The sequence below is a fragment of the Apteryx rowi genome, unplaced genomic scaffold (assembly GCF_003343035.1).
Source record: "Apteryx rowi isolate R43461 unplaced genomic scaffold, aptRow1 scaffold_721, whole genome shotgun sequence".
Classification (NCBI taxonomy): Eukaryota; Metazoa; Chordata; class Aves; order Apterygiformes; family Apterygidae; genus Apteryx; species Apteryx rowi.
The window spans coordinates 192569-207496 of record NW_020451007.1 but is presented as its reverse complement, the minus strand read 5'-3'; the positions used below and the strand labels follow the sequence as shown (position 1 = coordinate 207496).

The 14928-nt window shown below is 37.2% G+C and overlaps 1 protein-coding gene across 3 annotated transcripts; it reads left to right on the top strand.

Moving 5' to 3' along the window:
- The first annotated feature begins 7 nt into the window (after positions 1–7).
- Positions 8–13757, top strand: PUS7L (pseudouridylate synthase 7 like). Of its 3 annotated transcripts, XM_026087576.1 has the most exons (9): positions 8–86; positions 331–1261; positions 1973–2132; positions 5021–5216; positions 7001–7099; positions 8673–8754; positions 10268–10545; positions 11798–11851; positions 12505–13757. In XM_026087576.1, exons 2-9 carry the CDS (start codon positions 364–366, stop codon positions 12826–12828), a joined length of 2091 nt encoding a protein of 696 aa, XP_025943361.1. In that variant the 5' UTR covers positions 8–86; positions 331–363; the 3' UTR covers positions 12829–13757. The 3 variants fall into 3 exon arrangements, with proteins under 3 accessions (XP_025943361.1, XP_025943363.1, XP_025943362.1); XM_026087578.1 differs by lacking the exon at positions 11798–11851; XM_026087577.1 differs by lacking the exon at positions 8–86 and having other exon boundaries at positions 187–1261.
- The last annotated feature ends 1171 nt before the right edge of the window (positions 13758–14928 follow it).

Sequence of the window (14928 nt, the reverse complement as noted above, 5' to 3'; positions counted from 1 at the left end):
AGGCGCGCGGCCCGCCTCCTGTGGAGCGTCCCACGACTGGCCGAGCCGGGGGGGGGGTCTCCTTTCTGTTTTGCCTCGTGAAGTTGGTACGGACTGTACGCGCGGCGCCGCGGCGGCCCCCGCGGACCCCCCGCCGTGGGCAGGGCGGGTGGTGGCGGCCGGGCCGGACCGGGCCGGGCTGGGCGGGGGGCGGCGGGGCCGTTAACGCATCCCGTAACGGCAGCGGGGCGCGCGGTCCTACTGCCCCACCCCGAGTGCCCTTCAGCAGCGTTTTCCTTAGTAATCGATAGTCTCTCTCTTTTTCTTTTTTTTTTTCTTTTTTTCTTCCAGGTCGAATGATTTCTGGCAGGGCGCAGAGCAGCCATGCTTCATTCTTTCAGTTACGTGACTGATCACCTTGGCTTCTGTGGCACGATAAAAAACTCACCAAGCGACTTCATAGTGACAGAAATCGAGGTGCCCGAGCACATGCTTAGGGATAGCCGGGCTGAATCTCTTCAGAAAATCCGCGAAGCGCCGTTAGAGCAGAGTAGTCTGTGTCCGCAGCCGCCCAAAAAGCTGAGAGCAGAGCCTCCTGCTCGGTGTGCCAGCCGTGACAGTCGTGGTGCTGTACCGAGCCCTCCCGAGACCGACCCAGCCCCGGCAGGAGGAGACTGCTTTACATCCCTTAACAAAAAACACTGTGAGAATGAACCTGACCTGAACTGTAGCCCCGAGGAAGCCAATGTATTGGATTCCTTGTTAGGCAAGCTCGTGAGTGAACTGCTTAAAAAATTTGCTTATGAGCTGAAGGCTGCATGGACCTCAGGAAGTAATTCCGGTGCCAGCACTCGTGAATTCTCCCTGGGACCTATACTGGACAAGAAAAATCGAGCTGATTTACACAGTACCATTAGACAGGAATTCCCCTTTTTAGTCACTGTTACAAAAGACAGTGAAATGATTGTAAAAGAAAACGCTGATTACAGAGAACTCTGTCAGTTAGTGACTGAAAAGGAAGCAAATGATTTCTTTAAATTTTTAGATGCAAAGCTGGAAAATTCTACATTTTCTTTTGAGCCTGATGGAAACAAAGAGCACAGAAAAGTAGTTCACCACTTTATCAGCAGAAAATTTGGAAAACTCTTAGAAACAAAGTCTTTCACTGTGACAAATGTCAACAATCAGCCAAATATGTCAATAACAGTAAGATTTAGAGAAAAAAGATGGTCCAGAAAAAGGCCTACTGGTGGTCTTCAGGAAAACCAAGATCTTTACACAGGTAAATATCAGGTTTTTAATGAAAGTGTCAAGTGTTATGATGTTCTTTTGTAAGTCTGAGCCTCGGAATCATTTTTCTATGATACACAGGCCTGATTCACTGATTGTTTATGCCAAAATAAACCATTTGTTAATTCAGTGAAGTTACATCACTGGAAAATAAACATGAGGTAGGTGAATCGAGTTACTCCAGTGATTTACATAAACTGTTCAGTGGGAATGGCTGCAGTTCCTTTAGCTGTACCACTTGCTCTGTGTTATTCTGTGTGTGGTCATTCTCCCTTGAAAGTAACTGGAGGATTTTAAAAGATGCATTTAGATGTTGGACAGGTTGGTAAGGTCAAATCTGATTTATGATCTCATTTCTTAAAGTGGTTCATTTCTGATATACAGAATGTTTCTAGCATTAAGTTGACACATTACTTAAATTGTAGGATTGTGTTGCATTTTATCAAGTACTGTTTTTAAAGCCAGCTGTGGTTTTTGGTTGCTGTAAGAGTTTTGTTTATTGTCTCTTTGTTTTTCAGTACTGAAGAAGTCCCATTTCCTTTACTTTTGGGGGGTGAGAAGGAAACAGGGTGGGATGACACAGTTTCTTTGCAGTTTCCATTCTCTTACAATTTGAAGGAAAAACCCTGCCCCTCAGTCAGGACAGAGCACCTGTATGATTTAGAAGTGTAGATTCCTAATAATTCTGAGATGATTGTTTCAGCTTTCACCCTTCAGAAAGAAAATCTGGAAACACTAGAAGCAATCGGCTTCTTGGCTTCTGAGCTTGGCATCCTTGCTTCAGACTTCAGTTACACTGGCATCAAAGATAAGAAGGCTATTACTTACCAACCTATGGTTGTGAAGAAGGTGTCTCCAGAGAGGTACTAAAAATCTGGGAGTATTCAGTGTAGGACATATGTTTTACATGTTAATAAATATCAGTGTAGTAGGATCTACTGGAATGTTCTTATTACAGTGTCTTCCCTCCTCCCATACTAGAGCACAGCAGCAATGGCTGTTCTGTCATTTGATAGTTTTGGGGCTTGGAGTATATACAGTTTAGTACTGAAGTCCCTTAGCGTGGGAATTTGAGGAAGAGTCTTGCCGTTATGTTTTGGAGAGGTTCTCTTTCCTTTCTGATGGACTAAATGATAAGGGTACAGTATCAGAGATACACAGTTTGGTAGAATATATTGCTCATTCATAACGCTGATCAAAATGAGTTAGTTAATAGGGAGGTGGGAAGGCTGAGGAGCCTGTAACTGACATGTCTGTCCGAGCAGCATCCACTTTCTGCTTACCTCAAAATCTTAATCCTTCTGAGTCGGAATTGACTGGGAGGAACCATCCACTATTTGAACTCACTGTTTGACTGTTCTGTTTGAAAGAAAAGAGCTGCATGTTACCTCAAGAGGTGACTTGTATAGTCACTATTCTTTAAAGATGTTGAAAAACATGCTGCTACCTCTCACTTCAAAAGAGATCGCAAAATAGATACATGGTCTACATGCACCAGGGTTTCAACTCGTGGTTTCTCTTCAGTTTTGGATTTTTTCACAAAACAACAAGTTCTCCTACCTGCTACAGATAGAGAGGACAGGTTATTGATCCCTCTAAGCTGTACGTAGCGTATTCTCAAGTACTTATATGAAGAAAGTTCTGCTGCATTCCAGCAGCCAAGTACTAGGAGGGAGCCCAAGAGAAAAGAAACCATGATTTTAACTCAGGCAGACTTTTTCCTACATAGCCTAGTTGACTAACATTAAGAGATGAGGTGGATGTAAAATGGAGGACAGAATTGCTCTTCTGTTATCTTGCCTCCTCTGAGCAGGACCAACACAGCAGCATGAAACAAATGCTGCAATGTGGTGCACTTGTAGTGTGCTGTGGTGACAAAAATTTTTGTAATCCCTCAGAAGGGAATAACTAATGAACTTAAAAAGTGCTCTTCAAGGAAAGAGAATCCATTTTCAATAACAGAAGTATGAAATTATGATTTTATATAAATATGATATCTCTCTATATATATTTTATATATATATATAAATATATATATATATGACATATATATATCACATATATATCATTAGAGCACTGAAACTCTGTAGTTAACTGTAGCGACTTGTGCTCGGAACCGAGAGCCCCATGGATTCAGAAATGCGTTCTCCTTTCCCTCTTGTCGCATCAAGGACATCCTTGTTTAAGGGCCAGACTACAAATTCTTGAGATCTCATTGACTTTTGTAAGGTGACATGTAGTAAACAATATCTGGAAATGAGTGTATGCAGGATTGGTATCTAAATCATCTCTTTTCCAGCAAGTTAGTGTATTAATTGTGGAAAGATAAGAGTCTACTAGTACTTAAAATATCAGTTATAGTCCAGAAATAATACTTTTTAAATGTTTGCTTCATTTGTGCTTATATCCTGTAGCTTGGCAGGTATTGGAATGAAACAATTGGTTGGACGTTGTCAGGGCAAGCAAATACATTTTTTTAATTTTTTATTGAAAAACAAATAATTTATTGTTCAGTCCTGAAAATCTGTTTTTCATTAAAAAATTAATGTTTGTGCTCTAGCAGTCTACAAAGCACAATTACTCTTTCTTGGACAGCCTTATAAAAACAAACTCAGAGCATTGATTCTCCTTGGGTATGCTTGCACATGCTTGTAATTGGAAACACAGCTGACTTCAAATATTTGCCCTTTAAAGTATCCACTTAATCTCTTTGTTCTTATGTGTAAGTAATAGTCATTCAAATCAAGGGAAACTTTTTGTGTAAGATACTGCATTCTAAGCAATATTTTAATAATTTTGTGAAATGCAACTTTATTTTTATCCTGAGATACTAGTGGCTCAGAAGCATTTAACTATTTTGTTTAAACATGGAAGCATTGATGCAAAGTTTTGCTAATTATTGCTTGAGCAATACACTTTTCAGCCCAATTTGCAAAGGGATTTTACTATTGATATATATTTATGCTAGTATCAAATCCTAAAAACATACATTCTACCTTCCTTTATTTGCAAAGTATACTTTTTTGTTGCCCAGACTAAAAACCACTGGAAAGTTAAAGTTGGTAGAGGCAGGAAGAAATAAGCTATGGTTTTGATTCCAGCCATTTTTTGTTACTACTGCAGAACTTAATGTATGTTTTTTTACCCACTGAACTGTGTACAGTGTGGCAAAAACAGGGAATGGAAAGGTGTGTCTTGTATTGTGGACACGTTGTTTAGAACGTATTTTCTGCCCTCAATTTCAGTGATCTCTTCTTTACTTAATCTCATGTTTCTAAAATGTAGTACAATAGAAGTGGATATTTATGAGCAAATCTGTCAAAAGTACATTTGTAATAATTTACTTTAGTTTCGTATCTTTGTCTCTGTATAAAGGTCTTAAACTGTTGTCTGTGGACTACCAGTGTGGACTACTACTAATATTTTGACAGTATGTGGAAACCTGTTGGGTCATGTAGCGTAGGTTCCTTCTTGTTTCCGACTAGTGGATGGTATTAAAGAAATTGTAAAGTTGGCCACGTGGTCATGAGTTGGAAGAATACTGTCCCAGATAATATAGGATTTCATATTATGAAAAAAATGAAAAACTCTGTAAGTGCATTTGATTTGATTTTCTCATAATGGTCCATTTTAATTTTCTTTTGAAAAGTTTTAAGTGCTTATAATTCTAGTGCAAAAATGAAGATATTTATTAGAAGTTGTATTTTTTTAGTAGAGGATAGTACATAATTTCTCCCAATTATTTATGCAGGCTGAAAGAAATCGGAAGTAGAATGGAAAAAAAGGGAATAAGAATACACAACATACATTCAACATGCCAGCACCTCAGACTTGGTCATCTGAAAGGAAATCACTTTGATATAGTTGTGAGAGATCTGAAACATCACAGTCACGACTCTTCTGCAGATTTGAAAGAGAGAATATGTGAAGCAATAGAAAAAGTTGAGGTAAAAAATCCTTGTGGTTGTCAATAATGAATAGGATTGTAATTCTGTGCTATAAAAAAAAAGTTCTTTTTAAGAAAATGCTTATAATGGCACAATAATGGCAATATTTCACTTGCTTTTGATGCTTTTTACTATTTTATGGCTTTCCTGCATTATCCAAGGGACCAAGAGCAAAGTTTCCTTCCAAAGAGGGTCTGTAGTGAATTTATTCTATGTTATGGACTTCAGACCCCAGAACTGTACAGCATGACAGATGGGAACTTTGGTAGCAAAATGAGTATGGATATATGAGCTATCATTCCACAGACCTAAGGACAACCAAAGTGGTGTGTTTCACTTTTCTTGGCAAATGATAGGGTGAAAAAATACAGTTATATATGTCAGCTGGTTGCCTTTGTTGGTCACATGAAGAAAATGCATGGTTGTTTCATGTGAAAAAATGTATATTTTCATAGCATAAATACTTGTGAAATGCCAGCAACAGAGAAAAAAGTTCCCCTGAAATTCAGTGGATTTTGATTGCTGTTATCCATAGTCTCTGAAGAAAAACCCATCATCAGGCACTCTAAAATTTTGGGGAAAAGTAGAAGAAAATCATGGAAAGGAAAAACTTTGTATTTTGTACAGCAGCAGTTATCTTGCTCTTTCTTTCTAAGTAATAACCATAATACAGGTTACTTTAAGAAGATTAATCCAGAAGTAAAGACTTGAATGAAGAATATCCAGTATGCAAAAGATAAATACATGAAATGTAGTATAGAAAATTGCTGAAAATTCATTTTATGATTGAAAAAAAACATTTAACTGCTGTTTCGATGTTTTTCTCTCTCTTCTATTTCTGACTGTTTTTTTTGTTTTATTGTTAGGAAAATGAACACCAATTCCTTTGATCTTGTGTCTTGCTTTATTAGATTTAACCTCTGGTCAGATGACGAATGATAGATACAGCATGTATGTTAATCCAAAATAAGAATTTTTCATCTTCCACAAAAACAAAATGGCATGTGAATTCTAAGGAAGTTCAGAGCAAGGTTATATAATTTGAACGGATTAACCATTTCCACAACAAATTCCTTATGTTTTTTGAGCTTGGCAGCTCCATGCATATTTATTATTTACCAAAAAATGGTGTTCTCATTGGGTCATGTGGCTGTGATTTTACTGCCCACATGTGACCAAAATCCTATTGGGAGACTTAAAATCCTAATTATCAAGAAGTGTTTACTCTTGGTCTTCACTATTGTAACAATCATGCAAATGATCCCAAATGAAAAAGAATGAGTGTTTTTAAGAAAAGGTGTCCAACAGCAGTTATTATGTTTTTTTGTCTGTGTTATGCTACATTTGCTTGAGTAAAAATTTCAGAATTTGGCACATAGAAAAAGCTCGGTTACTTTGACTTAACCCGTAGTCGTATTTACAATACAGATAATTATTTACATAGGAATGATTTAGTTTCATTTACTCATTTTTCTTGAAAATAAAGAGAATAGAACTTCATTCTCTTTTTAGATGTTTCCTGGCTGTTTTGGGCTGGGGAAACCATCCAGATCCTTAACGGTAGCAAAGAACAATTTAGTATAATGTACTGAAATCAGTGAAAATTAGGTGCTAACGTATCGTAATGATCATGAGTTATGGTTTTCTTTTGTACTATTTCTGATTAAAAACACTTTGTATGCATCTTGAATGTAAGTGTAGCTGTATGTATGTTGTGTGCTTAGTTTTCTTATTAATAACTGGTACTTTGATGCTTTTAACATATTTATTCTTTCTAATTATAGACAAAAGGTTTTGTAAATTACTACGGACCTCAACGATTTGGACAGGGACAAAATGTTCAGACGGATCAAATAGGATTGGCTTTACTGAATGAAAAAATGGTATTTTCATCTTGTAATTTAAGTAGTTACTGGCAACTTCATTTCACATTACTGTTGTAATATCTGAGTCTAGTTCTGGAGTGGACCATCCCAGTGAACAATTTCACGTATGTATGCTGGAAGTAATTACCAGACCAATTTTGACAGCAACCCAAGCATCAAAATCTTAATGCTAGAACAAAAAATAGTTTTTGCAACAGTAGATGCAATTTTAGTTCAGGAAGCGATCTTTCTGTCTATAATTGGTGTCCAATTGTTATTGCCATCATGTCACTTCTCAGGAAAGTGGCTCCATTCAGTATAAAGCTTGAACACTAATATGAGGCAATCTTTGTACAGTTTTTATTGATGGTCTTGAATGTCTCCTAACTTGTAACCCTTTTATCCTGCTGGGGTTCTATATACATTTCTCCCTAAAAATGCCACAAGATATTACATAAGATCATATGAAAGGATTTGCTTTTTCAATACCACAATAAATTATCTGCTATATAGAGAAAATTGCTGTTTTTCATTATTCCTTAGCCACTTACCCTAAATCTTAATTCTGAGAAAGTGTAAGCTAAGAATTTATTTGTTTAGTAGTAATTCCTAAGATAAGAGTCATATACTTTGCAATGTGTATGGTATAGTATTTGGCACAGGTTTAAAACAATCAGGCCCCACAGAGTCAAATGAATACTGGAGTATTCTCCCCTTTCTCTTCTTGTTCTGATTCTGAGAAAAGTCAGAAAAACTATTCCTCCAAATACAAGAAGAATCGAGGTTGGAGGGCAACGCACAAAAGTAACTGTTGATGTATCTGACATTTTGAATTCTGATATGTTAGCGGTTGACACCATGTGTCAGTCCTTGCAGAGTAATAACTTAAATCTCTAGTCTTAATTCAGTTACATTTTAATTTAAAACTTGTAGAAACTATTACTTATATTAAAAGTGCACAAATATGTGCTTCTCGTGCACAGTCCAATACTAAGCAATTAATCAATAAAAAATTAATAAAACTGATCAACAGAAAGAGTCACAGATAGGTTGGTGTACACGCTAGAGCACTGTGTGGCTGCACTGGTGGTGCAAGCAATGAAGGCTAATATAGTGTTTTTTCTGTTGCAGTATCATCTAACCTAATACAGATCAGTATTAAAAAAAAAAAAAGATTGTTGCCCCTGCGTGGGAGACTGTGGAAAGCAATCAGTCTAAATCCTGCATGAAACACGCTGGAGGGAAAGAAGGGGACAGGACATTTCTACTCAGAGTAGCATGATGGCATTGCAAAGTGGAGGAGTTCTAACTAGACTCTAAAGAAAAGTGACTGATTCTTTGTAGGGCTCTGAAAGCCTTTTTGTACTGTCTGTGTAACTATAAACCTTTCTTTAATTTGAGAAGAAACACAGCCACAGTGATTTGCTGTCCATGCCATCTTCTGTGAAAGGGAGTGTTTGGTTTAGTCTTTAAAGAACTGATCAAATTTTGAGAGGTTGCAGAATATGATAACACAAAAGGAGATGTGTGATTTTCTGTTTTATAAAACTTATGTTCAAATGAAAAAAATATAAATTGTTGATGCTTAAAGGTGGAAGCTGTGAAGTTATTCTTCACACCTGAGGATACTGATGACCCTGTAAACAAGGCAAAAAGATACTTTCTTCAAACTGGTATGTCCAATTTTAAATTTCCTGTATATTTATTCAGGGTGGGTATTGTGGGGGGGGACTATGGCATTGCTGCACAGAGAAGTTCTTTTTGTTTAGCTACTGCTTTGTACCAGTTACAGCTATTCCATTGAACTCAGTAGAGTTACACTTTTAAAAGTGAAATGAGGATCAAGCCTTAAGTGTGCAAAATAGTGGAAAATAACATATTTCAGGTGCGAGATGGTACAGAATCAAAGGCTTTACATCTTCATGATGAAAGAGATTAATATAATTTTCACAAAGTGATTTTAGCCTCATTCTGTCTGTTTGCTTTTGGAATATAAACTTCTCTTCTGTAATTAAAAAGAAGAATACAGAAATGAGACACCCAGCTTATATTCAGTCCCAATCATGTTTGGGCATCTAATTTTCTGAGATTTCTATAAAAATCTTAGCTCCTGTTTTTACACCTTTGGACTTTGCTTTTATGTTTTATTTAATTCTGTATCTTCTTCTATGCTTTCTTGTGACCTACCTTCTTTCTATCTTGAAGTAAGTCCAATGAAATATGCCAAGGACAAAAGTGTGCCTTCTGAATAAAATGCTATTTGTCATATTTATTGTTGCTGTCATTCAACTTAGTGTTCCCTCCAAAGCTAAAAATCTTGGAATTGCTCTTGACTTTGAATATATTTGTTCCTTTCAAATCTCCTACATCTGTGAGCCTGCTTATCACTGTACGTTGACAGAACAGCTACAATGTATGGCTTCAAGGGAAACAGATACATTTCATTTCACAGAAGAGATAAGATGAATCATTCTGTGCTGTACATTGCTGTATGACGCATGAAAAGAAATTGTTATGGACTCTGGAAATGCTGCTTGCCTTTTCCTGAAAACAAGAAATAAAAGGCTACACAAATGGCTGCTTCAGATACCTACTCTTAATGAGAAAAATTATGAAGGAAAAATATGTAAAACATAACTTTTTAATATATAACTTCTATATAATATATTTGCAGTACAAATCTGATTAAATATATTTTCACTTAGGTGGAGGCTCAGACTTCCCAGTGGCCAGTGCAATTTCTACCTGGAAAATAAAGAAATTTGTTTACCCCTTATAAAACACTTGTTCTCAAATGATATCAAATAGAGGCTTCAAGTTCTTTTATAACTTGTTTTTTACTTTCAGTTACATGATCTAAAAAAGCAGTAGGAGTAATGCACTGTGTTTCTAAGAAACTGCAGACTTCTTAGACTAAATAACTGAATGACAGCTAGTTTAATATATACTGTGTGAATTACAGAGAATAGAATTTATGGGAATATGTTGATAGGCATATAAGATGACATTTGTCTGACATAACACACTGAAGGAAAGGGATTAATAACCTAAAAGTCAGCATAAAGAGATTAGACTGATACCATTTTTTCCTGCCTAATTATTTCATCTTCTTAAGTGTATTTTTTCCTGACAGGTAACATTTGGAAAATTAGTGATTGCTCATATGGTTATTTTTGTTTATATCAGAAGATGCAAAGGGCACGCTTGCAATGCTGCCAGAGTTTAAAGTGAGAGAGAAGATGATGCTACGTGCTTTGAATCGCTATGGTGTAAACCATGAAGGCTGTACCAAAGGGTGGCTCAACATTCCTCATTCCATGCGCATATTCTATGTCCATGCATATTGCAGTAAAATTTGGAATGAAGCAGCATCATATAGGCTGAAGACTTACAGTTCAAAAGTTGTTGAGGGTGATCTAGTCCTCTCTGAGAAAAACGATGAAAACTTTTCCATGAATGACAAAGTGAGTCTTTACAAAATAGTTCTTGTACAAGTTAACTTAATGCATTTTAATACATTAGCGTAGGTCAGACAGATATTCTAATACTTTTATTTTGATTCATTCATTATAATAATTACTATTTGTGACAAAGGTGAAAAAAATGATGTAGCTCTTGTTGATTTACCACAAATAGGCATATATGCTAGATATATATTAACAGCTCTTATCTGTTCTGACCGTTCATTTTATTCATGGGAGGGGAAGGAACATGGCAGAATGTTTAGCACAGATTCAGACTCTCATACTCAGTCAATTAGAACAGATTGACGATGAACCTAAACTGTTAGCAACTGTTTGAAAAATACAGCATTCCTCCTGGGAAGGTTCCGCGTCCGCTATAGCAAAGGGCAGGGGAATGCTGCTTCTTTCCCATAGCACAGTCTGGATGCTGTGCGTGGAGCTACAGGCAAGCGAAATGAACAACAGCCAGCAGAGTGTGCTGGTCACAGGCTGAAACCATCTCTTCTCTGAGAGTTAACACTGCTTTTTTTTTTTACCTTGTGAGCAGTTATCTTTCTCCTGCTCATCAGGTAAAGTATAGAATTTTGCACAGGTAAAGTGTAGAATTTTGCACTGTTTTACTGGAGAGTAAACAGCTGTGTTTATAGGCAGAATGTATCCCAGATTCTTTTGAGTGAATGTCTCATAAATATTTCTGAAAGCAAGAGCACTTAAAAGGTTACTGAATAACCTTCCAGTTCCTGTAAACAGTGGTTTCTGTTTTCAGTGTGATTTTGCTTCACAAAAAATTTTGAGTAAATAAATGTAAAAAAACAAATAGATCAAATCCAATGAAAAGCAGAACTATCACATTTAGTACTAAACTATTGAGTTTAATATAGATACATTCTTATTTAACATAAGACATTTTTATTAGTGTTTTTTCTTTCACTGATGTAGCATGAAATTGAATTGGCACAGTTAACTTCAAATGGCCAAGAATATGAATCTGGAGTGATAGTTTGCTAATTAACAGTAGCTAACATCAGTAAATATTTAATGGAAGGCCATTTACCAGTAAATTGGTTATTTCATATTAAGCATCTCCATTGTTTTTGGTAGTTGAAATAGATTATTTGTCTTTGTAACAGTCAAATAACCTTAGAATCCTTTATTTAAAAGGACATTTGGGGAGTACAGTACATGATTCAAAATATAATTTATATGTTTTATAAAAGTGGCTTTTTTTAACACCTTCTTAAATCTCTGTCAGGTTCACATAGTCACTGCTTCAGAAGAGTCAGCTAACAAATATTCTATACACCAAGTAAGTTGTCTGTATGAAAAATTCTGAGATATTGATCTCTTTATTTGATTAAAATATTTTGTTTTAAAAATAATGTGATTAAATTAACTGGTGCAGTCTTATTTCTTGCCAGAATGCACATTAAAGTAAACACACATGTGAACTAATCCCCACTCTCATAACAAACAGAACAAAAGATTATTTACTTTGTATTGGAAATAAGTACACTGTCATTTTTCAGTACGTGGGCAATATTTGTCTTAAAGCTGAATCTAGATTCCTATAAAACTTTTTCAGTCTACTTCTGGAAAAAACATTCAGGAATAGTTGATATTCTAATTTTTGAAAGTTTAGAGTGTGTTGTGAAGTCTTACAAAGGCAATTCAGTGTTTTTTTGCTCTGTTTCTTTCCCAACAAGCAAGCAAATTCATGTTAGTATATTTCTGATTTGTTACTGGAGTCCTGGTATATTGATTATTTTTTGTACTTTTCATTTAAATTACATCCAAGATACCTGCCTTGCACTGCTTTGTTTTATAGTGTGCAAGAGAAGCTGCTATTTCAGGCCCTAAAACACAAGAATTAAACACGTTTAAAATTGTGATCACATTTATTTAAAGGGACACTGGTGGGCTTTATTGCAAACATGTTTCTTTTTTTTTTCTTCTCTGAAGGTGGTTCTTCCAATGGTGGGACACAGTATCAAGTATCCTAGTAATAAAGTTGGGCAATGGTACCATGAAAGGCTTTCTAAGGATGAGCTGCAAATGTGCAAATTCAGAGTGTCTCCATTACAGCTGAATATACCTGGATGCTACAGACCCATTTTGAAAAATGTTCAAAATCTGTCATATTTTTTGGAAGGCAGTGAAAAAGGACTCAGAATTGAAGACAACCACCTGAATGAATCAAAAGTATCTCTTCATATATCATTTGACCTTGATCCTTCGTGTTATGCAACTGTTTGTCTGAGAGAAATAATGAAATGTGACTTTTAAGATTCCAATTAATGAAACATTACAGGAATATTATACTGATGATGATGTTTTATATACAATGCCAACAAAATGAGAGAGAATCACAGTTTCAAGCCAGAAGTAGGGAAAATTAGTAAGACTGAGATTCAAACTGATAGGAAAAAAAAGACCCAAGATCCTAATTCAAAAAAGTTCCAAACTAAATGTGTCTTGGATGCACTGGAGTAAACTTTGCAAAACTACATGTAATGTCAGGCTGGCTTAATAAAGCTTAACCATGGGTTGCAAACATGAATTTCATATTTGCATAGCCATCTGACTCACCAGGTTAAAGCCTGGAAAAATGTTTGCAGCAAACAAACGTATCCTTTCTTTTATTATCATTTCTTAAAAGCTGGTTCGTACTTAATACTGTTCAAGAGCAAAAAACCAACAGTTATGTCACAAGATTACAATGTACAGGTATCCAAATGAAATGTCACTGTACTGAAGTTCACTGGATCTATTGTGTTTTCATTATCCTGAGTCAACAGTGACAAGTCATCCTATGGACACTTGGACGCAAGTTGTACTATGGGCACATCCTATAGGGTACTTGATAAAGCCTACAACTTAAGTTACTGCTAACAGTTTCAGGATTAATTAGTGCATGGCTTTTAGTTAGTGCCTATTCCAGTCAGCTCCTCAAGACCAGATGTGGGTATGCAATTAACATGATTGCAAAAGCATTTTAAAATAAAAAACAAATTTGTTTTACTATTTACTGGGTGCAGACTCTGTTCCTGTTACTGTAAAGCCTTATGGTGGTGAAGAATTTTTGGTGGAGTCATCCCTGGAAGAACCATTTATGTATTTTTTAAATTGAAAAAATAAATTGCTAATTATGTATTTCAGGGAAGAAATGGATGATAAACTAGCCTAATTGCTTTCTATAATAAAATGAGCAGATTTGTGGATGACGTGAGAGCAGTGAATGTCATTTACCTCAACTTTAGCAAGGCTTTTGACACTGCCTCTGACAATATTCTTGTATCCAGGTTAGGATGTTATGGTCTGGGTGGATAGATAAACAGATGGGTAAAAAAGTGGTTGGATGATTGGGCTCAGAGAGTGGTTAATGGGTCATACCGTACGTGGTAACAAGCAGAGCACTGGGGATCTGCCCTGGGCCCTTGTCCTGTTTAAGGTTGTCAGTGACCTGAAGGAGGGAATGGGGTGCACTCTTGTTGAGTTTGCAAGTGATACCAAACTGGGGGGAAAGAGTTGATACATGGAAGGGCAGGGCTGCCATCCACAGGGACCTAGACACGCTGGAGGAATGGGCCAACAGGAACCTTATGAAATTCAACGAGAAAAGCACAGTGTTGCCCCTGGGAGGGAAGGGCCCACTGCAGCAGCACCACCTGGGGACAGATGGTTGGGGAGCAGCTCTGTGGAAAAGGCCCTGGAGGCCCTGGGGGCAGCAAGCTGAGCGTGGGCCAGCAGTGGGCCCTGGTAGGGAGGAAGGCCCACAGCGTCCTGGGCTGTATTAGCAGGAGCACAGCCAGAAGATCGCTGGATGTAATTATCCCTTATTTCTCAGCACCTGTTAGTGTCTAGCTATTGCATCTGATTTTGGTCCCCTGGTGCAAGAAAGGCATCAATAAACTGGAGCAAGGGATCAATGCAAGGAGCATTGGAGCAGAGGGCCACCAAGCTGCTTGAGGGCTGGAGCACTTGCTCTGGGGGAGAGGCTGAGGGACTGGGGCTTGTTCAGCCTGGAAAAGAGGCAGCTTCAGGGAGATTCATTAGCGGAATGCTAGTACCTATGGGGAAGTTATCAAAAAGATGGAGCCAGGCTCTTCTCAGTGGTGCATAGCAGGACAACAAGAGACAATGGGCATAAATTGAAACGAGCGATTCAGACTGTAAGGAAATACTTTTTCCACATGAGGACAGTCAGGCATTAGAACAGGTTGCCCAGGGAGGTTGTGCAGTCTCCGTCTTTGAAGGTTTTCAAGTCTTAGCTGAATAAGGCCCTGAGCAACATGGTTTGACCTCAGGGATGACCCTGCTTTGAGCAGGAGGTTCCCTCCTGAGGTCTCTAGTCTAATTTCGGCCTATGGCCTTAAACTGAGTATT

Bases quoted from the DNA above. Each gene is read 5' to 3' on its own strand.
- PUS7L (XM_026087576.1), top strand. From the start codon at position 364: ATGCTTCATTCTTTCAGTTACGTGACTGATCACCTTGGCTTCTGTGGC. The intron at 2,133-5,020 runs GTACTAAAAATC...TTATTTATGCAG, and splicing joins AAGAAGGTGTCTCCAGAGAG to GCTGAAAGAAATCGGAAGTA. The intron at 5,217-7,000 runs GTAAAAAATCCT...TTCTAATTATAG, and splicing joins AAGCAATAGAAAAAGTTGAG to ACAAAAGGTTTTGTAAATTA.